The sequence below is a fragment of the Petaurus breviceps genome, unplaced genomic scaffold (genome assembly GCF_028583685.1).
Source record: "Petaurus breviceps papuanus isolate PSGF00001 unplaced genomic scaffold, PetGlider_PUasm1.0 118, whole genome shotgun sequence".
Taxonomy (NCBI): domain Eukaryota; kingdom Metazoa; phylum Chordata; class Mammalia; order Diprotodontia; family Petauridae; genus Petaurus; species Petaurus breviceps.
The window spans coordinates 20,253,607-20,280,159 of NW_027185616.1; the positions used below are offsets into that span (position 1 = coordinate 20,253,607).

The window sequence follows — 26,553 nt, forward strand, 5'->3', positions numbered from 1 at the left end:
TCCCACGCTCTTGGTTTGCTGCCAATCCTGATGATGTCAAGAGTGTGTTATCTCTGGATGGAAATCCAGGAATTTCTATTGCTTTGGGGCTGTTGTCAAAATGTTTTCTGTCTATACTAGAAGCTTTCAAAACATGACAAGAAGTGGAGCAGCCCAAATAAATGTCACAGTGTGTGATATAGTGTGGCCACACTGGGCTGGAGGCAGGAAGAGGTTAAGAGCTTTGATGGTTTCATAGATGAGAAAGATGGAGTGTAAGCACGAGAAGCATCATATGAGAGAATCTACTAGACCTTCCAAGCGCCAGGAATGCCCTTTCCCGTAGAAACAACTTCATAAATGGTGGATGAGTATAGTTTAGTAGGAGCATGGTCCCTTATTGCTAAGAAACTTCCCACCTTGTTGGAGAGAGAAGCTGCCTAGCAAAAGAACTAGGGAATAAATATGATTCTCAGGAGCCTACTTAACCCATAGAAGCAACTTCATCAATGGTGAGTGAGTCTGGTTTAGTACATATTTTAAGTTAATAGACTTTGGGGAGACTGACATGGAAACCTAACCACTGAGAAAAACCAATATTATAGATCTATTGATAAGAGGTAGGATGGGTACAATGAGAAAAGTTCTGAATTTGAATCCAGAGGACATGGATTCTGATTTTAACGCTGCAGTTTGCCTCCTCCATGACAGAGAGCAAGTCTTTTAAACCTCTTTTGAACCTCTAAGAGGAGGGATTTGGATTAGATGAGCTGAAAGATACCATCCAGCTTTAAATCTATGCTCTTATAATGCACTACAGGCTGGTTTCTACAGATACAGAGGATGAAAAGGCAAAGTCCCTTATTGTGAAGAAGCTTTTACCACCTATTTGGAGAATGAAGTACAACAAAAGAACTAGAGAACTGAACAATGTAGCATTAAGGTGGGACCAATGTGATTTCATTGGTATAAGGAGTTCCTAGGTGAGGACACTGCCTTCACCAGTGCCAGTTGATGCTCTGCAATATTTCAGCCTAGCTGCCTACAGCAGCAATTCTCAAATTTTATTGGTCTCAGGATACCCCAGAGGGCTCTTATGTCTATGGGTTATAGTTATTGATATTTATCATATTCGGAATGAAATGTTTTAGTATATTTATGAAAATAGTTTTGATCTCATGTACTCCTGAAAGAGTCTCTGGAACACCCAGAGGTCCCCAGAGCATATTTTGGGAACTGAAGAGGCTGAGTAACTTGCCTAGGCTCCCACAGCCAGGACATGTCAGAGGCAAGATCCAAAGCTCAGTCTTCCTGGCTTCTTGATTGGTTCTATCTGTTAGGCCATGAAACCTCTTTTGTAGCATTAGTGAACCCCAGTACACTTATTCATTGAATAAATATTCATCAAGTACCTGCTTTGTGAGAAGTACTCTTTTAGGCACTGTGCTGAATAATAGCTAATATTTATACAGCATTTTAAGATTTCCAAAGCATTTGACAAATATTTCATTTTATCCTAACAATAACCCTGGAAAACAGATGCTTTTATTATCCCCATCAAGCAGATGAAGACACTAAGGTTAAGTAACTTGCCCAAGGGTTACGTAGATAGCACATGTCAAAAGTGTTCCTAACACTTGGTCCAGCCTTCTATCCACTGTATCACCCAGCTACCTTCCTTAAAGAACTAAGACATCCCCCTTATCCCACCAGAGCTTGCAGTCTTATTTCTGAAACAATCCCTCCATTGTTTAAGAATATAGAACAGATTTTATTTTTTAGGCTATTTCACTAAAGCAGTTATTCTATTATTATTATTCCATGCTATTCCTGGCCTTTTCAACAGGTGATCACACTCACTGATCTTGTGTCTAAACTTGAGTGTGACCCCTAAGGAAAGCCTTTCCAGGAGGCAAACAAGGTCAATGTAAAATTATAGTCATGTGAACTGTGTTCCATACAAGTTCTAAGTGGGAGAGACAGGGGGTTGGCCATGTGAGACCTATTCCAGTTGACCTTTTACAGACTGTTCCTTAGAACAACAAACCTCAAAACAGCAAATCCCTGATGTCTGATCTCTGGTGAAATATAGTATTTGACCTCATTCGCTTAGAAGTGACCACAGGAAGCATGAATAAACAGAAACAGTTCCTGTGCAAAGGTTCCTTTACCTTTGACTTTAACTTTTTTTCTGACACTTAAACATATGATTTTTATGAGATCATAAAGAAAAAATGGGGTTGTTCACGTTGGGAAAGCAAGAAATAAAGTAAAAATTACATAAAACCAAGAAGAAAACAAATCCCAAACTGGAAGGGCTTCTATTATGATCGGAAGCTGGGTCATTTCTCACCTATATTCACAAGGATGGAAAAACACAGGAGTATATGTTGATGTGAACCTTAATGATCCAATTTTTGTAGTCCCGTTCTACCAAGAACCTAAAGTCATTTGGGAGATAGTTTCAGTTAGTCTTTTGACCTTTGTAAGTTTCCAACAGCAAATCTTTAAACTTTAAAGGTTATTTGATCTCAGCTCAAGATACGATAGCTACTGGGGTCTCATTCTGTTCCCAACACATACCCCGTTGCCTATTTGCAAAACATAGAGTAAACATATATTCTGCAATGATAAAAATCAAGGAATGGAAACCAAGCTCATTGAAAATAAAATTATCATTTAAGGAAGGTTATCATAATCCACCCCAGTGGCATCCCAGAGGTAAAGAAGCCAGGAATATATAACCCCCGGAAAGGATCATTCTAGGTTATTCATTCCTTGGGTGTTCTGGATGCAGGAACAAAAAGCAGCTATCCCCTCAGGAACACAAATGAGGTCTATGAACAACCTGGAATCAAGTTCATGTGTATAAATCATTGCTAAGCTTAGTGTTCATAAATCAGGGACTAACTGTATTATACCAACTCTGTCTTGGTATATGTTTTAATTTCCATGACAGAATGTAGCTGAGAAGAAATATGAAACTTCTCACTATTTTAATTAGTTTGCTAAATTGTGCTTTCAGAATTATTTGTTGATACTCCCCTAAGATCATTTAAGGGAACCACATTATGACAAATACATTAGTAAGAACTCATGTTTATAGCCCAATATTTCTTGCTCGTTCAAGTGGAAACCTTGCTGGAGATGGGCTTAATAATTAAATGACCAAAATTACTTTTTTGCATTTAATTATAATTTTGTTGTGCAGCAATTAAATTTATTAATTTTTAAATCATGTAAAATCATTTTTTCTTGTCAGAGAAATACACTGTCATCATAAATATTCATAAGCACTCAGATCCATAAGAGAGGAGCCTGAAGAATGCAGAAACTCTTTGAGCTTCTTAACTAAGGGTCTTGGTACTAAACACAGAAAGTTCTCACTGTAAGAACCAGGTGTTGTTTAAAAAAAAAAACACGAATGTTTTGTTAATTTTTTTACATTACTGTAAGGTGTTTTTTTTACATTGTAATTTTTTTTACATTGGTGTCATTTTCCAATGACACCTACATTACAAAGAATACTCCTTTATAACAAAGTATTATTATTAAGCAAAATGAATGAATGTGTTGACCATGTGTGACATCTGCCTCATTTAATACTTAAAGTCTTGCTCCTGCCAAGTGGAAGAAGCTATGTTTCATCATCAGTTCTCTGAAGTCAAGATTGGTTAGAGTTTTGATGTCTTTTAGTGTTACTTTCCTTTATATTAGGTCATCATGTAAATTGTTTTCTTGATGCAATACCCATAACAGCCACTGGGAATATGTATACATATTTCCAGGGAAGGATCGCAAAATATAATAAACTCTCTTCCTCAAAGGCAAAACCAAAATATTTATTTGAAACATCATTAAGATAACATCACCATTCCAGAGAGTGCCAACATCCCAAGCTTTCTTTCTTTCAGGCCTCCTCACAAACACACGTTCCCCTAGACAAGTTATTCCCTCTGCCCACTTAACAGTTTGCTTTTGTCTCTCTGCTCCTTGGGCCAACTCCTCCCACTCACAGCTTTCTTCTCTTTTTTCTGCCTCTCACTCTCTGCTCGTGCTCTCTCTCTCCCTCCTTTTGTGCTCTCCCTCTCTCCTCTCCTTCGGCAAACTCCTCCCAAACACTGAGCTCCATGTGATTCAGGCTCCATGTGACTCAGGCTCAAAGCAGGTCACATAGGCCTATTAATGGGCAAGAAAGATCTCCCCCTTCCATTAACAATACACTTGATTCTCCTGTTATCCTTACTCTGCATCATTTCTTCCCAAGGTTACTTCCCAAATCTTGCCAAGTTTCTCTGAATTCATGTTCATTTTTTCTTATCACATCATCACATTCAATTACATTCATATACTGCAACTTGTTCAACTATCCTCCAATAGCCATGAGTCATTGTGGCAGAGAAGATAGAGAGGGGACCATGAAGTCAGGAAGACCTGGATTCAAACTGTCTGAACCTGGGAAATTCAGCTTCTCCATGCTCTACACAATCCTTCAAGACTATGAGTTACAGAAAAGTGCTGACCTGCATTGGTAGAGGGAATTTCCTTACCCAGGAATTCTTTATTTCAATGAGAATTTCTATTTCCTATTCCTTTTCTCTATCTGGGGGGGTGCCTATTTGTTTTCCAAATTTTTACTACTATGAAAAGTGCTGCTATACAGATTTTTATGGAATCATAGGTTTAAGTGTAAGTTAAACTATGCTTCTTACAGTATTAAATTTAACTTTATGCCTGGCATGTGAAACCTCAGTCAAAACATGGTTTTTCATTTTAAAAAAAATGAAATTTCATTTCATTGAGGCAATGTATTTTTTTCATCGTATTGGTTATCATCCCGGGAGCTGTAAGAGTGGGAATAAAACAATCTTTCAGATCTAATTGAAAAGATATTGTTCTCCAAATTCTCTTTAAATTAATTTTTTCCCCATGATTGTTAGCAAATTTGGAGTTGTTGCTGCTGGACTAAAGTCAAATTGGAAGGTTTAATAGTCAACCTTATTCCTTACCACTTATACTTTGACATGAAAGCCAGCTCTGTTGTACAGGAAAAATTAATAAGGGCTCAAATGTGAATGGGGCTGGTATGAAGAATATATCACTTAGAGGTCATCAGTCCAACCCTATTCATTTTACAGATAAGGAAAAGTAGAAGAAAGAAACATTATTTTTCAAAATAGAATTATTTATATATCAAAATAGAAAATTTTCAAAAATAGATTTTGGAAACCTTATGATTTATTGATATCATTGAATTGTTTTGTGGTAGTAAGTTTAATTCTAGACTAGATAATCTGTAATATTATTTTAAGTGGCAGTCTGGAATAGTGGATAACTCAGAACCAAGAGAATCTGGGTTCAAATTCTACCACTCTTCACCTACTTGCTATGTGACATTTGTGTGACATTAATTTCTCAATTGCAGATAATTTGCCAAATGTGTTGGTAGAGTTTCCTTATCTAAGAATTCCTGATTCCAATGAAATCCCAAGTCTAGCTGTTATCTTTTTCAAGAGCCATATAGGTATACTTTCTCTTTTCAAGATTAGGAGAGCATGTCTTCGTGATGACTAAGGATTGGAAATTGAAGGGATACCCATCGATTGGGAAATGGCCAAACAAGCTGTGGTACATGATTAAAATGGAATATTGTTGTGCTATATTGAATACTAGAATCCAGTTCAATTCAACATATTTGATTACTATTAGAGAATTAAAAATCAATTTTTAAAAATGTTCAAGAGTTACAAATAGACTAGTGAAAGTATTCAACCTAAAAAAAATATTGCTAGGAATAGAGCACCGGCCCTGGAGTCAGGAAGACCTGAGTTCAAGTCCAGCCTCAGACACTTAACTCAAAAACTAGCCATGTGACCTTGGGCAAGTCACTTAACCCCAACTGCCCTCCAAAAAGCAAAAAAAAAAGTATTGCTGGGAGGAGGGAAGGCTAGATAAAAGTGTATAAAATTGTATTGGACATTAATGCTTAAAACTATTTAATTTACACCATTTTATACAGACAGAAAGTTGATGGGCTTTGTTACCCCAAAGACCTGCTATAGGAAGAAAATATGCAGTAAAATCTTGGTTTCCCTCAGTGTTAAAGCACCCAGCATCTTTTCACAGACAGATTTAAGGTGAGCTAGTATCAAAAATCCACCATTTAAACAAAATTCCAAAAAGCAAAAGACTTGCAGTTAAATAACAACCTATTAACCAAATCTCAAAGACAAGTCTTTGAGAGCAAAGAAACTGAGGTGAGAAGGAGGGAAATGAAAGAAGTGGTGAGAAAAAAAGCAACAAGGGTTCCCATCCATAAACTATTACCCATCCATAAAATTGAAAGTGCAGAGGAAAAAGAAGAATCAATCCAGTACTTTACTGTGTAAACAAGGGAAGTCCTACAGTGAAAAGACAAGATTGTCTTGAGACATTGTTTTGCTGAGAATAGCCAAGTCATTCACAGTTCTTCTTTATACAGTGTTGCTATTACTATATACAATGTTCTCCTGGTTTTATTCACTTTGCTTTGCATCAGCTCTTGTAAGTCTTTACAGGTTTTTCTGAAATCATCCTGTTCATCATTTCTTATAGCGCAATAATATTCTATCACAATCATATACCACAGCTTGCTTAGCCATTCCCCAATTGATAGATATCTCTTCAAGTTTTGATTCTTAGTCACCACAAAAAGATGTTCTGCTAATCTTAAAAGAGAAAACATACCTCAATGCCTCTTGAAAAAGGTGACAGATGGGGCAGCGAGGTGGCACAGTGAATAGAGCACCGACTCTGGAATCAGGAGGACCTGTGTTCAAAATTTACCTCAGATACTTGACATGCTAACTAGCTATGTGACCTTGGCCAAGTCACTTAACTTCAATTGCCCTGCCTTCCCCTCTTCAAAAAAAGAAAAAGGAAAGGATAACAGCAAAGTTATTTGAAAGAATATAATACTGGATGCTTCACATTATAGGATGTCAAGTCTTAGAAATAACAAGTGCTCAGAATCTTTGTTTTGGCTCTAATAAGACAGTCAAACAATGTGGAACAATGCATATGCCCTTAGTGGCTTCTAACCATGTTTCATATGTTATGCTTTTTGCTTTTGCTTTTGTTTTTTTGGAGGGAAGAAGGCAAGGCAATTGGGGGTTAAGTGACTTGCCCAAGGTCACATGGCTAGTAAGTGTTAAGTGTCTGAGGCTGGATTTGAACTCAGGTCCTCCTGGCTCCAGGGCCGGTGCTCTATTCACTGTGCCACCTAGCTGCCGCAAAAGATACCCCATCTTTGGCCTAATCCACATTGCAAAATTTCAACATAATATCTGCAAATCCAACTTTGTGAGCTATGAGTATTTTCCAATGGTGATTTAAAGCTAGAGATGTCATGGGTATTTAGAGATGAAAGGGTCCATAAAGGTCATCAAGTCCAGTCCCTCCACCCCATTTTACAGATGAAGCCTGGAGTGTTTAAAAAATCTGCCCAATGACACACAGGGAGTAAGTGGCAGTCATGATTCAAACTCAAGAACTCCCATTCTCAGTCCAGCACTGTTTCCATTGTCTGTGCTGTTGACTACTGTACTCTATCTCCACTGACAATAAAATATGAAGGAATGGGCTTAATATATAAAAATAAAGCCATAAATTAGAGGTAAGAATTTCTTGAAAGAAACTTTGCTTTAAAAAAAACTTAAATAAAACGCCATGTACTCTTTTTTTAGTTTTTAAAAGGAATAGATTCTGATCAGTATTAAATGGTCTGTCTGTGTTCTGCCTGAAGGACATCCAGACCCTTGGATTTTATCTCCTGGAGAATAAATAGCCAACTATAAATCTTAAAATTGTCTTATAAAATTCTTAGAAATTTTAGATGGCTTAACGTGGTCTGTCAACTGGAAAATTTTGTGATGCTGATAAAATTGGTCCGTTTTGGTGACATATGCAAAATCCTACCCTGAGCCACCAAAAAATCAAATAAACCCAGGAACTAAATATTCTGGGGTTAGAAAAGGAGGCTTGGTTATTTCTCAAAGTTCTCCTTCTGGTGATTCTTTATGGTACAGAGGTACTGTAGTACAGCAGAAAGAGTGCTGCATTTGGAGCAGAGGACCTGGGTTCAGATCTTACATGGCACAGTGGATAGAGTATTGAGCCTGGAGTCAGGAAGACCTGAACTCAAATCTAGCCTCAGATGCTTACTAGCTATGTGACCCTGACAAAGTCACTTCACCCTTGTTTGCCTCAGTTTCCTCATCTGGAAAAAGGGGATAATAAGTGCACATATCTTGCAGGGTTGTGAGGATTAAAATGAGATAATATTTGTAAAATGCACGATGCCTGGAATAGAGTAGCTATATATTTGCTCCTTTTCTTCCCTTCCCCCTCCACCTTTCCTATTTAACCTTCAGTAAATTGCTTAGCCCCTATGGACCTCAGTGCCTCTACCGTAAAATTAAGAGATTGAATTAGATAACCTTTAACTCCCAACTTTAAATCTATGATCTATGAGGTGATGATACTGTAATAATGAAATAATATCTGACAGTACCAATCATGCTGGAAAGACTTTGAATACAGACTGGGAGATGAATTGTGGAATGTCAGCCTAGTTATGTTCAAAAACACTCCCAGAAGATAGGCTACCAAGTGGCAATTTTTCTTTTCTTTTTTTTGGCACAGCCATTTATAAAAGCATCTATTAAGTAATAGAAAGCCTATAATCTGCTACAGATCTTTGAAGTATTAAAGAAGAATATCATCATGTACAATGTTAAGCCATGTTTATTTTTTAATAGAACCTTTGGTAATTGAAATAAATGTTTTAGAACATTCAAATACACTTGCCTGTTCTTCACAAAACACAGGGTAATATGTTAATAGGAAAAAAAGAATATTTCATTCATTCAACAAAAATTTGTTAAGCATTTACCATATGTAAGGTTCTGTGTTAAGTGCTGGAGATACAAGGATAGAACTTAAATAGTCCCTGCCCGCAATGCTCTTCCAGTCTACTTTTCTGATTAATTCTTTTTTATGTGTGAACACACAGCACAAGAATATTTTCAAAGCATTGGTTTAGATACCTTCATTCCTAGCCATAGAACTTTAACAGCTGAGCTCACTGTCACAAGGCATTATTATTTTATCATTTTCATGCCTACCTATGTTACTTCATTCAAACAGTGGATGAAAATTTTAAACATTGTTTAAAAAAAAGATTTCATGAGAAAGCTGATACATCACACAGGCACAATATAAGACTTTCAATCTTTTTATAACAAAAGATGCAATCTTGAATGCTGATTGAGCCTGAAATTCGGTAGAAAGTGAAATATTAGAGAACTGGGAGAAAATCGGGGCCTAGTGTTTGCAAAAGTGGCTGTCATTAAGTGAAAATAAAATTGATGGTTTAAGAATAATACACTAGGGGCAGCCAGGTGGCTCAGCGAGTAAGAGCCCCGGCTCCAGTGCCAGGATGACATGTGCATCGAATCTGGGCTCAGATACTTAGCTCCACACCCAGAAATAACTGGCCATGTAACCTGGAGCAAGTTACTTAACCCCAATTGCTTAAAAAAAAAAAAAAGAATAATACACTAGCACTAATTCTTGAAATGATGATGGTTACTCTTCTTCTACACATTGCAAATAAATGATAAATGGGAGAGTGTATAGAAGCCAACAAAGAAATGTAAATGGTCTATTATCTTACAGAAATAAAAGAATGTTTTTAATTCTCCTTCACTAAAGTCATACCCCACTGCTTCATAGTGATATGAAGAACCTGAGTTCTTCAAGGCTAATTCAAGACAGCTCAAGTTTGGGCAAGGGGGAGTGTTAGAATAAATCTGGAAAAGCTTTCATATGCAGGCATGATGATAGACTATTTCTGTCCTTGAGAACCACTGTGCCTGATTTGAGAAAGGCCCACCAGAAGGTTGGCCACCAGGTGATAATTTGGGAGGACCGTGGCCATGCACAAGACTATTTAACAATGGGGAAGAGGTTTTTTGCAAAGCAAATTGAAATGACTAAAAGAGTGCTCATACTGAAAAAAAAAAGAATAAAGAGTTCTCACACTGGTGAAATCACAAATTTTTTTTAAATATTGAGGTTATTTTGAATGATAAAAGGTCAAAGTATACCTAATAAATAAAAGAAAGGTAATTTTAGGGAGTGGAAATAAACCGCTTGACTTCTGGGTCTCATTTCTCTTAGGAAAAGATAACTATCTTTTGGTTGAATAATTTCTCAAGAAAAGAGTTCTCACCCTGCTTCAATGTCAGACAGTTATATACCCTTCACTCTACTTTTTTTGAGGAGTATAAAAAAGGAAAAATGGAAGAAAACAAGCTTTTATAAAGGAATGAGTCAACACAACAAATTTCAGAATATAACTGATTCTTTGACTGATTCTAAGTCAAAGCGCAAATTTGACTGATACTAAGCGCAATTTTAGAAAAAGATAGCAAGCACCATTTTGGACATTTGGAATTTGAGGTATTGGTGGGATATGTAGGTGCAGATCTTCTGTCCTAGGCAGGTTAAGTGATACAGCATATGGAGCACAGGACCTAGAGTCAAGATGACTTCAAATCTAGACTCAAATACTAGCTGTATGACACTGTCAAGTCACTTAACTTTCATCTGCCTCAGTTTCCTCATCTGTAAAATGGGGAAAAAATAGCTCCCACCTTCCAGCATTGTTCTGAGGATCAAATAATATAATATTTATATGGCACTTTGCAAAACTTAAAACACTACATAAAGGCTAGCTATTATTATTTTATATGCTTTTGGAAATGTGGATCTAGATAGTTTTTAACCTGCAGTCCATGAACTTTTTAAAAACCATTTTTTTTTATGACTGTATTTCAGTGTAATTGTAAAATATTGTGTATTTTATTTTATTCATTTAAAAAGATTATTCTTGGGGCAGCTAGGTGGCGCAGTGGGTAGAGCACAGGCCCTGGAGTCAGGAGGACCTGAGTTCAAATATGGCCTCAGACACTTAACACTTACTAGCCATATGACCTTGGGCAAGTCACTTAACCCCAATTGCCCTGTCTTTCCCACTCCAAAAAGCAAAAAAAAAAAAAAACCCAAAACATTATTCTGAGGAGGGGTTCATAGACTTGAACAGACTTCCAGAAGGTTCAATGACACACACAAAAAGGTTAAGACCCTGGCCTAGATCTTGGGGGAGAAATGAGGGTTTAAGGATATACTAAAGGGAATCATCTGTGTAGAAGTGGTATCTGAAGCTCAACAGAACCCCAGGGAATACTCACCTTATGGGGCGAGGAAAGGGACAAAGAGTCAGAGAAAGGAAAAAATAGATGAGAGAAGAACCACCAAAGGAAAAAAAGATCATGTAAATAGAAAAGGAGGCTGAATTTCAGATGCTGCGGAGAGCTTAAGAACAATGGGTACCAGAACAACAAGTGGAAACCAGGTTGCCAAGGACTGAAGAGAAAGTGACCTAGTGAAGGCATCCTTGGTATATTGACCATTTCCCCACCTATTTCAGATATTTTTCAGGCCTGTCTGATTATCTGTGACCCTACTTGGAAGTTTCTTGCTGGAGATATTGGAGTGGTTTGCCATTTCCTTTTCTACCTCATTTTACAGATGAGGAAACTAAGGCAAGTGGGGTTAAGTGATTTGCCCAAGGTCACACAGCTAGTAAGTGTCTGAGGTCAGACTTGATTCCTATCTAATGATCTGTTCATTTAGTTCCATTATTAAAATTGTGTTCACTGAGCAGGACAAAAAGCTGATCATCATCGGATATGTGTCAATGACTGCAGTTTATCTATAGGACAGATAGGGAAGCCAGTTTTTCCAGTTGCCAATAATAGAGGAGATGAGAGGGTTGCTACAAGATAGTGGCAAATTTCAGGACTGAACTTTTGTAGAGTAAGCTTAGGATTGAATGAATGTTTATTGAGAAGCTATACACTAGGAAAATCTACAACCAGAGGCTGACAGGATAAGCAAACTACACCAGGGAGACAACAAGTGATAGTTCTTTAATATTACTTTTTTTATATGGACATTTTTAAGCCCTGAAAACTCGTATTTTCTATGGCGAGGTAGGTACTTATTTTACTACAAATAAAGTCAATCATTTCAATGATGACACAAAAACAACACATAACAACACAAAAGCAATGACCCCTTGCCTCTGGCTCTGGGACTAAGTGAATAACATGAAGAATTCCATGAAGCATAGGGCATACCTTCTGCCTCCAGGAGTAGTCTGTATACTCTGTTTGGGGGAGATAAGATGCATGAAGCCGTGAAAAAAATAGTATGAGCCATCCAAAGGTTATATGTCAAGCAAGTGATGTAGACAGTTCCACAGGAGTTCATTGAGGATTAGAAGGGCATGGAAGGGGCGGCCAGGTGGCTCAGCGAGTAAGAGCACCGGCTCCAGTGTCGGGATGACCTGGAGATCAAATCTGGGCTCAGATACTCAGCACCACACCCAGAAATAACTGGCCGTGTAACCTTGAGCAAGTTACTTAACCCTGATTGCTTTAAAAAAAAAAAAAAAGAAGGGCATGGAAGACTTCACAGAGAAGTTGGGTCTTGGAGGAGAAGCAGAGTAGAGGGTTAGAGCAGGGATACAGGGAGAAAGGCATTCAGTTTGCTTTCCAACATGTAACACTGAAGAACAGAGTTAAATTTCAGCCTTCATTTCCCCCACACCACAAGAGGAAGGGAAGTAGGATGGTAGAGGGAGAGGGGGAGAAAAGTGGAGGGTGAAAAGCTTTACCAAATAACTAAGCAACAAAAAATGAAATATAATCCAAATATTTAATTTGAAAAATCTAATCAAAAGTGTAATATAGCCCATTGGCACCTGCCAACTATTAATAACTTGTTTGCACACAAAATCCTATTAGCCAGAAAGCAAAAACTTTCCTTTTGAGAAAGTTGATTATTACAGGACAGTGATTACTTTGAAATCTTGTCATTTTAGAGGGGAAAGAGAAAATGCTTTCATGAAGCCTGGTCAAGTGTAATCAGCTTTTCCAAATTCTCATTAGCTACAGAAAAGAGAAAAATATTCATCCAGTCACTTTTGACCCTTACTTCAAAAATAAATGAGGTATTACCAACAGATTTCTCCAAGAAGAATGCAAATAGTGGACTGAAAATTCCTCACCCCTAACTCCATTTTTTTTCTGCCTAAAGGAAATACTGCTGAAATAAAAAAAGAATTTACATTTGGGTTTTATATATCATTTAAAAAAGATAGTTTTAATGATTTCTAAGGCTAATTTCAGCTGTGATTGTACTTTAAATACACACATATATAATATGTGTGTATATACATACACATACATTTTTTAATAATTTCTCTTTTACTTGTGGTGTCAATAATTTCTATAGGTCTCTAATTGTAAGTAACTTGTTTTTTTTTTTGTTTTTTGGAGGGGGGAAGGCAGGGCAATTGGGGTTGAGTGACTTGCCCAGGGTCACATAGCTAGTGTGTCAACCATCTGAGGCCAGATTTGAACTCCGGTCCCCGTGACTCCAGGGCCAGTGCTCTATTCACTGAGCCACCTAGCTACCACAAGTAACTTGTTTTTTAAAGGGATTTGAACTTATAGAGGAGATATCCATGATATAAAACCTGAAGCCTTGACTCTGAGAAATACAGTATTAGAAATTATATATTAAGATTATGTGGGCAGCTAGGTGGTGCAGTGAATAGAGCACCAGCCCTGGAGTCAGGAGGACCTGAGTTCAAATGTGGCCTCAGACACTTAGCACAAAAACTAGCCATGTGACCTTGGGCAAGTCACTTAACCCCAACTGTCCTCCAAAAAGCAAAAAATAAAAAATAAAAAAAAAGATTATGGTCCCTTGCCTTTTTGTATTGATAATCAGATCATTGAACAAGGACGTCTCTATGATTATATCTATCAAGGAATCTTATGTGATTTTAAATTATGTATAGTGGAGAGAGCTTACATCCCATGTGGCCACTGAATTCATTATCCTTCCTCTAAAACCTTCTTCCTCGCTTTCCTATTGCTGTGGAAGATACCACTGTGCTCCCAGCCAGCCCAGGTTACAGCCTAGTTTTTGACTTCTCACTCTCCGATGGATAAACTGGAGGGTATCCTGAGGAGGGGAGGCATGATGAGAAAGTTCCTTAAGTCTCTGTCATAACATTGGGTCAGAAGATTGTTTGAAGGAACTGGAGATATTTACTTTGGAAAAAAAAAAAGATATGGGAATGTACAGTGAGGGAAGCCTCCGTATATTTAAAGGGTTGTCATGTAAAAGAGGGATTCATCTTGTTCTGTGTGGATGCTCTAGGGTAAAACCATGAACAAAGGGTAGAAGTTGCAGAAGTTGTAAATTTAAACTTTTTTGTAAATTAAATTTTTTTAAAAATTTGTAAATTTTAAACGATTTTTGGGGGCAATCAGGATTAAATGACTTACCCAGTGTCACACAGCTAGTAAGTGTCTGAGGCCATATTTGAACCATTGCACCATCTAGCTACCCTGGAAAAACTTTTTTTTTGTGAGGGAGAAAGGCAGGGCAATTGGGGTTGACTTACCCAGGGTCACACAGCTAGTAAGTGTGTCAACAGTCTGAGGCCAGATTTGAACTCAGGTCCTCCTGACTCCAGGGACAGTGCTCTATTCACTGTGCCACCTAGCTGCCCTAGGAAAACTTCTTAAGAGATCTATTCATAAGTATAATAGTCTGCTTCAGGAAGTACTGGGCTCCTCTTCATTGAAGGACTTCAAGTATGTTGTAATAAGAATTTCTTTGGGGGATTGGCTTGGCCAAGATGGCTCCTGAAACCTGCTATAAATCTAAAATTTTGCAGTTGTGATCTACAGATATTAATTTAGTTGCTGGTATTCTAAATGTGAGATCTCTAAAGACCAATGTATTAATGCATTGGAGGTGCTGGAGGAGCGAGACTCCACATATTGGCATTTTTATTGTAAATAAATGCAGAAAATGTCAAGTTTCAGCAGGATAGAAGGTGTCCTCTCCAGGTTCTTGGAGATGGGAATAAAGAACTTGATAGAGTTAATTCCAGGTGTACCCAAGGTATCCAGAAGCACTATTTCTTAGGACTTAGTCATCTTATTTTGTATGGCTAGTGATATAAAGGGACCATCATGAAGACAATTGAGGTTGACATGCCAACATTTGCACCTGAGCACAGAAAAGTAGAGAAAATCTTTATGGTGATCCTTCAAATAAAAATTAATATATATATATATATATATATATATATATATATATATATTGATACTTAGTGGCTTCACTTCTTTTTTTTTAAAGCAATCGGGGTTAAGTAACTTGCTCAAGGTTACACGGCCAGGTGTTTCTGAGTGGGTGCTAAGTGTCTGAGCCCGGATTCGATCCTCAGGTCATCCTGACACTGGGGCTGGTGCTCTTACTAGCTGTACTACCTGGCCGCCCCATAGTGGCTTCATTTCTGAAGATGGACTAAGAAGAGAATAGTTACAATGTAATAGAAAATAAGGTTTGGGATTAAGTAAGGAAAGACACTAAAGGGTTATAGATTACTCATAAGCCTTATGCCTTCCTTTTTTATGCAAATCATATTTCCATAGCAGCCATGTTATGGAAAAAAGCAAGAAAAGGCAAGAAATATAAAGTGAAAAATGTATGCTTCTTATAAAGAGAATGAAAACATGTTGTATTATATGATGAACAAAAAAATCACTAAAATTAAATTGACCAGAGGCAGCTAGGTAGTGCAGTGAATACAGCACCGGCCCTGGAGTCAGGAGGACCTGGGTTCAAGTCTGGCCTTAGACACTTAACACACACACACACCAAAAAAACTAGCCATATTACCTTGGGCAAGTCTCTTAACCCCAATTGCCCCCCAAAAAGCAAAAAAAATTTAATTGACCATATTTTAATATGAGCAATTATTCTTAATGCACAGAAAACAGCTAGTTACTAGGAGCCTTGTCAAAATCATCTGTCCATGTGCAGTCAGATTATCAAGTGATTAGAGCAAAGGTTGAATTTAATAACAAATTAAAAGAAAGGATAAAGATGTAAAAATAACACAGTGTAATTACAACAGCTCCAATCCAACCTTTTTGAACAAACTACTTTGAGTTATTTGTTAAATTTCTGTTGCTTAGTCCTGCCATTACATCCCAAATTCTGTAACCCAAAGTATCAGAGTCAAGCCTTGAACTACTTACTTATCTAAATTGTTTCTCTATTTTTTCCTACTTTCTACTCTGCAGAAAAGCATCAGAGTTTTATTAGGCACTGTCTGTGTGCCAGGCACTGTGCTTAGCAATGGAAATGCAAATACAATCAATGAAATAATCTCTATTCTTAAGGAGCTGACATTCTAATGGGAGGAGACATGAAGGATATTTATACATTTAAACAAAATAAATATAGAGGGAATAAAGACAATTTGACTTGGAAGGAAGAAAGGGCACTAGTAGGTGGAAGATTAGGGAAGGTTCCCTGTGAAATGTTATTTTTTAACTTTAGCTTGAAGGAAAAGAAGGATTTCATGAGATAGAGATCTATTACAGCTTCAACTCAGTGCCTGGTACATAATATGCATTTAATGAATGTTCTGGTAGCTAGGTGGTGCATTGGAAAGAGTTCTATCCCTAGAGTCAAGAGGACCTGAGTTCAAATTTGATCTCAGATACTTAGTATCTGTGTGACCCTGGGAAAGTCACTTAATCCCATTTGACCTCAGTTTCCCCATCTGTAAAATGAGCTGGAGAAGGAAATGGCAAACTGCTCTAGTATCTTTGCCAAGAAATTCCCAAAAAGGATCACAAAGGGTCGACATGACTAATCAACTAAATAGCAGAACAAAGATCAGTGCAAAGACACAGAGTCAGGAGATGAAGTTTTCTGTGTGAGGAAGAGAGAGAAGGACAGTTTGGCTGAAGCACAGAGTAAGGAAAGAGGAATAATGTGTAGCGGTGCGAGAGAGATTGGGGCCAGGTCATAAAGGGCTGCAAAGTGCATTTTTCTTCAATCCTTCCAGTAAAAGACATATAATATATTATGTTTGACCATGTAATATGTTCTATAACATGCAGCATGTATATAATATACTGACATAAGATGTAAGCTGTTATTAAAATGTCATGCAGCCTCAACACATGTAATGACATTTCTGCGTGCTGTGTTATGTAGTACATGTTGTATATAATGTAACAATAACATCCTTGTATCTCCAGTGGCCTGGCATACAGTAGGTACTTAGTGAATGCTCATTGACTGACTATTTAATAGCTTTCTCTTTTCCCTGTGATTCAGAAAGTTGAATACTGCCCGAGCCAGGTGAAAAGGCATCTGTTTGCATGATGGCCTGCTGTTTTGAATAGGAAATTCAGTTACCAAAACAACCAGAAATGTCATCCTCATGCGCTGATATTCAAGAAGTCATTGTGAGGCCTGAATGATGGAGCTGACTGACATCTTTTGTGCTACACAATGCTGGGAATCTTTGAGAGGCCTCGAGTTGGCTTGTAGAATATTTTTACTTTGTTCCTTATTTAAAGTCACAAGAGGATACAAATAACAAAACTGTTTCAGCTGCTAATTCATTAAATGCTTACGTAAATGTGGCCAAAATCTGTTCTGCTTTTGTCAGTGATGGGATTTATGAATTGAGTTTTAAAATATTGCTATGATCATATTTTTTGATCCTTAAGACTATTTTATATAAATTTATCCTTGAAAATGCACAAAAAAACTGGTGAGAATGCAATGCTTTAGATTTTTCTTTGTTATGACCTTTCATAGAGAAAATATGAACCCAACCTCCTGTGGAAGATTTCTGCTTTTTTTCAAAGATGCTAAAAGAATTCCAAAGGCACAAAGAAAAAAAAACAATTTCCCTTTCTCTTTCTTATCTCTCCCTGCTTCCTAATCACATCAGCCTTTGTTCTAAAATTGCCAGCCAGATTTCTCTATTAAGGCACTCAGGGTCTTCCTCTGGTCAGTGAATCATCAGTTAGAGCTTCTTCATCAGGTACCAGGCTTCTTCCCTCCCTCCCTTCCTCCCTCTCTCCTTCCCTCCCTCCCTTCCTTTCTTTCTTTCTCCCTTCCTCCCTTCCTCCCTCCCTCCTTCCCTTCCTTCCTTCCTTCCCTCCCTTCCTTCCTTCCTTCCTTCCTCCCTCTCTCCCTTCCTTCCTTCTTTCTTTCTTTCTTTCTTTCTTGCTTGCTTGCTTGCTTTCTTGCTTTCTTGCTTTCTTTCTCCCCCTCTACCTTAAGTAGTAAAAGAAGCCGTTAAGTATCAGCTTACCTTCAGTTTGTTGTGCACTACTACTTACAAAGGAATTTGTGAGAAATTCATCCCCTTTGGTGCTTACATAGTTCTGTGAGACAGGCAGAATGAGCATGATTGCCATCCTTATTTTACAAAGGAAGAAGCTCAGGCTAACAGACTTTGGCTTCCCCAGGGTCCCACCACTAGTTTCCAGTCTTTTCAAATCCAGCTCCTACACCCTTCTTATTATCATAAGCTATTACTGAAGTTAAAACAACTTCGTTTGATATGAGAGAGATGTTAGATCCATTTTCTAAGAGTTGAGTTAATTTGTGGATGCTTAAAGGATGAGCAATAAAATTAATTTAATGGAAGTGACAGGATGTATCTTTCTGCCAGTAGAGCTCCTCACTACATTAAGTGATTCTGAGCCCTTCTCTGATCCCATCATAGCTCACATTCAGGATAACACACATCCTTATCGCACCTTATAATAATAATATAATAAAATAATAGCTGGCATGTTGTTGTTTGCCTCAGTTTCCCCATCTGTAAAATGAGCCAGAGAAAAAAAGGGCAAACCACCCCAGTGTCTTTGCCAAGAAAATCCCCAATGGAGTCATGAAGTCAGATATGACTGAAAAACAGCTGGACAAGAACGCTTCCTGACTCCAGGTCCAGTCCCCTACACGCTGTGCAACCTCACCAGAATTAATTGTGTAATGTGTATTGACCAGTAAACATCAAGCTATTCCTCATTCAGCTTGTTAGATATAATAATTTGCAATGCATTGACAAGAATACTGTAACTGTACTATCAGTCTTGTTTTTTAAGCAACTGTGCAAAATTAATAAGTGTCCATAAACCCAGGGAATCTAAGAAATGCAGATGGGCCTACTGGGCATCATTCGCTGCAAATGACTTTAGAGTGAGCTGAGATTCTCCCATAGTGCTTTTCTTTGCCTTGTTAAGGATTTACTGGAGTGAGGGGGGATAGAATTCTGAGTATAGTTGCTTCAGGCACACACCTGAGTTGTCTTAGCCCAGTGATGGGGGGGGGGGGAGTCATTTTGAAAGAGTCAGTCAGTTCATGGTCATTGTTCAGTCATTCAGTCCAGACCAGCTCTTCATAATTTCCTTCCCCAGAAGACTAAAGCAAATAGAGTTTAAGTGACATGCCCAGGGTTGCACAACTGGTAAATGTCTGGGGCTGGATTTGGACGCAGGTCTTCCTGACTCCAGGCCCAGAGCTCTGTCCACTGTGTCACCTACCTGCCTCGGTTTATGGTAAGTGGGATTAATACAGATCCCGTGGACTAGTGACATCGTTGACCAACCTGATGAATTGTTTCACCATTTCTTCAAGGTTTCTCTTACATTTTATTCAGGCATGGTTTGGAGATGACCCTAGAGTCTTGAGGCCTGAGCTGGGAGAATGTAAGATTTATCAGGTTCTACCAAGCTAGGCAGGCTTTTGGGACTGGCCCCAGTGATGGATGGATGACTTATAAACAAAGAGTATTTGTGCTCTGTCTCACTGGTTTCTTGAAACAGCACATACTTCAAGCTCTGATAGTGCTTTCATTTGAGACGTGAAGATCTGACACCCTGAACAGTAAATCTCATAATTTGTCTTCACCCACAGTCATTTGGATTTGAGGATGTTGTTGTTTTATAAAACCTTAGTTAAGGGGCAGCTAGGTGGTGCAGTGAATAGAGCACTGGCCCTGGAGTCAGGAGGACCTGAGTTCAAATCTGGCCTCAGACACTTAACGCTTACAAAACTTACTAGCTGTGTGACCTTGGTCATGTCACTTAACCCCAATTGCCCTGCCCTCCCATTTCCAAAAAAGCAATAAACAAATAAAACCTTATGTACATGATGGAACTTTGGTCTCTATTAGATTTTTCCTTAAACCTCCATGAGCAGCACATAATTTCCACCTGTATTATGTTTGTGTCATGTTATCTTCAAGGAATACCTCATAGTTTTCTTTTTTCAAGTCACCTCATTGTTACCCTTCATTCTGTGCCCTCTTTTACACTTTCACCATTCTTCCTTAATTCCTCACTTCCTTAGTCGAGAGTAAAGAGTCTTGGGATTAATTGGTACCTAGTCAGGAAAACTCTTGATTTTCCCATGCTGATAAGTAAACATCTTGTAAATCATTGGAAATCACTGGTTATAGTTTTTAAAAGCTCACTTTCTCAGAAAGTTTCACCCTTTTTCCTTGCTAGATTGTTTTGGGGGTACTGAGACATGACCCCAAAGGGTACGGGATCAACCAGTGGAGAAGATTGGCCTTATTTCTACCCTGCCCATATTAGTTAGTTATGGGGTTTGTCTCCAAACCAACCATTATACCCCAATTTCCCCTTACTCTGATTCCTCTCGCTACTGGGGAAACTTTGATCTTATTCCCAGTTCAGTTTAGCATTTGATTCTTCGAAGTTATAACCTAACAGGGACCTGAACAGCTTCAACAGCAGCTGACAATTACAGTCCGCAAAACTCCCATCCCCAGCCTGCCCACATTCTACCATCCCCCTCATCAATTCATGATTCCATTTTAGAGAATAGACTCTGCTGCAAGGTAGTGGGCAGTGAGTAATAATATTTTCAGTGAAAACAAAAAAGTTTTTTGGTATCATTAATAATTAAAATAAAAACTTAACATTATTTCATCTTGATGTTATCCTTTCAAATTTCTCTATTTTGTCCCCTGACAAAGAACTTTCCATTTTTTTAATGCAAAATCTATATTGCCTGAAATCAATTCTCTTAGCTATGTGCCATGGAAACCTCTCAACATCCTGGAATGATTATTTTCTTTGTCAATAAGTGTAGCACTTATGTAATAAATCATCTCTACTTTCTTAGTTGCAAAAAATCTTCTCTATTTTGCATGTTTGATAATACATATTAGTAGAATAGTATATGTATATAATTTTTAAACAAATATACATATATGGAAGGTGCATGCTCAGAAACTTCTTACTGATGGGCATGTGATTAAAAAAAATGTTCACCATTACTTCTCTAGAGCACTAACAAATACTGGAACTAATTATTTTATAGTTTTAAGATTTAGAATTTATGATCCAGCCTTTCTGGAAAGCAATGTGGAATTATGCCCAAAGGGCTATAAATAATTTCATACCCTTTGACCCAGCAAGACCACTTGTAGGGTTATATCCCAAAGATATCATAGAAGCAAGAGGAAGACCCATATGTACAAAAATGTTTATAGTAGCTCTTTTTGTGGTGGCAAAGAATTGGAAATTAAGGGGGTGCCCATCGATTGGGGAATGGCTGAACAAGTTGTGGTATATGCATGTTATGGAATACTATTGTGCTATAAGAAACGAGGAGCAGATGGACTTCATATTTACCTGGAGAGGCTTATACAAACTGATGCTGAGTGAGAAGAGTAGAACCAGGAGAAATCTGTACACAATTACAGACACAACGTATGTGTGATGACCAACTTTGATAGACTGGACTCTTCTCAGAAATGCAGTGATATAAGTCAATCCCAAAAGACTCATGATGGAGAGAGATGTCTACATCCAGAGAAAGAACTAGAAAGAACTGAGTTTGTATCCAGATTGAAGCAAACTACCTGATCTTTTTCCTTTTCTTGTTTGGTCTTATGTCCTCTTTACCATTTGTCATTCCATCTGATATGATCTGTCTTTATAACCTGGCTAATGTCTAATGTGAAAGTATTTACAGATCCTATACTTGACTATATGCTGCCATGGGGGGGAGGGATGGAGGGGGACAGAATGTGAAACTCAAGGAATTGTGGAATTGAATCTTGTAAACTAAAAGTAAACAAATTAATTTTTAAAAAGAATATAATGATCCTGCATATAAGAGAATAAACATTAAAACAAAACAAAAAAAATATTTAGAGTTGAAAGAAAACTCAGAGATACCCCAGGTCCAACTCCCTCATTTGAAAGAAATGAAGGCCAGAGAGGTTCAGGAACTTGACTGGGGTCACATAGATAGTAAGTGTTAGTGCTGCAATTTGAACACAAATCCTTTGACTCCATGCCAAGTGCTCCTGACCATCTTCCATTCATTCTATGTCAGCCTCACAGTCTAGCAGAGATGTCAATGATTACCACATACCCTGCCCCAAGAAAAATCTATATATAGGATAAATTGGAGATCATCTCAGAGGGAAGGTACTTGAATTAAAGGAGATCAGAAAAAGCTTCTCAAAGAAGGTGGGATTTTAGCTGGGGCTTAAGGGCAGCCAGGGAAAACAGAAGGAGAGCATTCCAGGTATGGAGGATGGAGTTTTTTGCATCTAGAGATAGAACTGATAAATAGAAGTATGTATAGAATAATTTTACAAATATATGCCTATTTGTCTCGAATTGTGGGGACAGGGCGGGGGGAGGGAGAAAGGTAAAAAAAGAAATTTGCACATTAATTTTGTTGTATATTTAAAAGGAATAGCAAGTTATACATAATAGATTTGCAGTTTCATGTGCAATCACCTCTTTTATTATACTACGTTAAGAAGATACTTGTTTTATTCCAGAAGTAAAAAATAAAATTAATTTTAAAAAATAAAAAGACTGGAAAGGAAAGGGAGAGACAAATTATAAAGGGATTTTAATACAAAACAGAAGATTTTATATTTGATCCTGGAAGTGATTGAGAGTCACTGGAATTTATTGAATAGGAGGAATGATATGGTAAGACCTGCGCTTTAAGAAGATCTCTTTGACAAGTGAGGGGAGGAAGGACTGGAGTAGAAAGAGGCTTATGGCAAGAATACCTCCCTTATTCTTTACCAGTACTTTAATAGAGGTACTAATAAATAGTATATTCATGTTAGGAATATAAAGTTTGAGTAGCACAAGGAAGAATAAGGAGTATGTGGGAGTTCTAGATTATTAATGAACTAGGAAATCAGTCCCTAAATAATTGAGAATTCACTACAGAGCCAATGTGGGACCTAACTAGTGTATAGTAGGAAATTAACAAGACATTTTGATGAAGGAGAGGACAAGGAGAGGGAGAGATAGATAGAAGGAATTTGGTACTCAAAAATTATTTTAAAAAAACAAATGCTAAAAATTGCTTTTAGGTATATATAAAAACATTCTTTAAAAAAAAAAGACATCAGAATGACTGTCTGCTCTCCTAAGGAGGGATTCTATTATTTTCTGGGCCCTTTTTATTTTCTGAGCAGCTTTGCATTAAAAAAAATGATAGTGTAAGATTTTAGTAGTTCATTTTAGAGGAGATTATCATGTATATCAGGAAACTAAAGCTCCCTACTCTAGACAAAGAAATGTAATCTTGGGGCCAGCTTCCCAGAGAAGAGATGAGAAAACACAACTCACTTCTTTGCGGAGGTGGAGGGCAGTGGGTTATAGAACACTGCCTATACTCTGAGGCTTTATTTCTCTGTTGGTTAATTTTTGCCTATCTGTCCTTTTAGCTGTTTTTTTTTTTTCATCTTTTGCTACAGGGAATAACTTTCAAGAACACAGGGCAAGTGAGGAAGGGTGAAGTATTTCTTAAATGAAGGAGATGTAAAAATAAACAAAAAAAAACTCTTAAGGGTTGTTGGCTATAAAAGAATGTATTTTGGACCAATCTGCCTGGGAGGAATAATGAGTATGGAAATATCCCATATGCACTTAGGATACATCCATCGGAAATTATTTATGTCTGAATTCTGTGCAAAGAGTGACCCCTTTAGCTGACACTGGAATTCTTTCTACATGACAAGCATCTGTTTCATCCAGCTATACCTACCTTTTGTGTAGCACAAACCAGCTACATTTAATCTTCTACCTTACTGACTGCCAAGTATATAATATAGTTTTATACATAGCTCCAATCCCTCTTTTGGTTACATTAAGAGGAAGACTTGGGTGGGAGAGACAGCAAGTTTTGAGAATAAACATTTAAAAAATGACCTCTAGACTTCTCCAGCCTAGGATCTGAGTTAATTCTAGCAGAATCCAGATTTAAAGTGAACTTTTCCTGATGGCACAATTAAATAGCTTCAGTTTTTACCCATAAGAAAAAGTGAGATCCACTCATTTTGGTTCATTTATTAAGCTCCCAGGACTTTGTGCTTGGTGTTGAGGAGATAGAGAAAAAACAAAATGACAGGCATTACTCTTAGGTAATGGAAAGCTTATTGAATTTGGGGTCAAAGACCTGACCCCTTTTAAAGATATGTGACCTCAAACAAATTCTGGGCCTCAGTTTCCTCATCTACAAAATGGTGGAGTTGGACTAACTCAGGCATGTGGAACCTGCAGGCTCAAGGCCATAGTGTTGCCTTCTAAGTCCTTGGGTATGACATTTTGACTTAGTCCAAGTTTTATAGAACAAATCCTTTTATTTATTTAATTAATTAATTAATTAATTAATTATTTTTGCTGCTTTTTGGAGGGGGGAAAGCAGGGAAATTGGGGATAAGTGACTTGCCCAAGGTTACATAGCTAGTTAGTATTAAGTGTCTGAGGTTGGGTTTGAACTTAGGTCCTCCTGACTTCAGGGCCAGTGCTCTATTCACTACACCACCTAGGTGCCCCAACAAATCCTTTTATTAAGGGGATTTGTTCTGTGAAGTTCTGTGTTCTGTGAAGCCTTGAGGCTGCAGGTTCCCCACCTCTGAATTAACTGATATCTAAGGTCCCCTCCAGCTCAAAGTCCCAGAAATTTTGTAGTGATTCTTTTCAGTTTGCATAAATTACCTACTTATAGTTCTCATTTGATAAAGCAAGTTTTTAGCATGTATGAACTGATATCTTGATAATCTCGATGTGCCCTTATTTTTTTCCATTTATCTTCAATTTCATCTCTTTCAACTGACTAACTGCTATCTGAGACAGTATTCTTAGACACACAGCACTTCTCTGTAATTTTAGAACCCTCTGGGTGGCTGAGAAGAATTTCCCTGTGGGAAGCATTTAAGGGTCTATGATTTACAATATAGTTATCCCTTCTACATCCAAAGGTTTAGGGGCGTGGCACACTCGTGATCTGGAAAATCTGCGTAAAATGTTGACCCTCCCTTCATACCAGAGAAAAAGTCTGAATTTTTTTTTCTTTTCCTTTTATGGGGTGCTTACAGTTCCTTATTGGCAATTTAGATTTAAGTATATAGTCATAGGCTCTGTGGTATCTGCTTGCCTTCAGTGTCTGTCATCCGTGGCTTCCACAAACCTCCCCAAAATTCCCATTTAATTTCTTATGCCAACCTGCAATATATTGAAACTGCAATGGTAAACGTCATGATGTAGAAGAGATAACTGTATATTTGTGTCTTTTGTTCCTAGGTGTTGGAAAGTTTCAAAATAATGGATTATAGTCTTTTGCTGGGAATCCATATATTGGACCATTCGCTAAAAGAAAAAGAAGGCGAGAGCTCACAGAATGCACCTGATGCTAAGCGGCCTGGGATACAGAAAGTCCTCTACTCAACAGCAATGGAGTCTATCCAAGGCCCCGGGAAATCTGGAGATTCTGTAATCACTGAGAGTACTAATACGTAAGCATTAGCATCTAAGCATATTAAGAGAGTCACAGTTTGGGTTGAAAGAGATCTCAGTTCATCCCATAACAGGAAAAAAAAAATCCCCATAAGACACCCAATGAGAAGCCATTCTGCTTTTGCTTTGATGCCCTCCAGTGAAGGAGCCCACTAACTCCCTGAATAAGTCCTTCCCCTTTTGAATAGCCCTAATCATAAGGAAATTTTCCTCCTCAAGCCTTTGGTTTCTTGTTTACAACTTCTACTCATGGCTGCTATCAGTGCCCTCTGGGGTCAGGGGGAATAAGTTTAATCCATTTCCCACAAAGTCACCTTTCACATACTTAAAGAATAAAGAAGTATTGCCCCAGCTATCCCTTTTAGACATTTAACTAGAAAATCCCAGTTCAAATCTGGCCTCAGACATGTACAAACTGGATGACCACAAGCAAGTCATTTAGCCTCTGTCTGTCTTTTCTTATCTGTAAAATGGGTATGATAACAGCACCTACCTCTCAGGGTTGTTGTGAGGCTAAAAATGAGATAGTCTACATTCACTAACTTCTTTCAAACCATAAAGCACTACATAAACGCCTATTATTATTCTTAGTCTTATGGCAGATTTGTTGTGATTTTGATTATGTAAATAAATATTTTATTTTGTAAACTACCATAAATTACTCACCTGCCTATCCTCTGTCATGGAGATACCTTGGAAATAAAATTAATATGTTCATAATTCTTTGCTACTTAATGGACAAGTGAGTTGC

The 26,553-nt window shown here is 37.7% G+C and overlaps 1 protein-coding gene across 1 annotated transcript in view; it reads left to right on the forward strand.

Moving 5' to 3' along the window:
• The window catches only part of PIP5K1B (phosphatidylinositol-4-phosphate 5-kinase type 1 beta), a 351,452-nt gene that overhangs the window by 226,164 nt on the left and 98,735 nt on the right, over window positions 1-26,553 (forward strand). Inside the window, exon 8 of the mRNA XM_069086926.1 lies at window positions 25,590-25,801. Within this exon, the coding sequence (XP_068943027.1) occupies window positions 25,590-25,801 (212 nt within the window). The remainder of the gene's footprint in view (window positions 1-25,589; window positions 25,802-26,553) is intronic.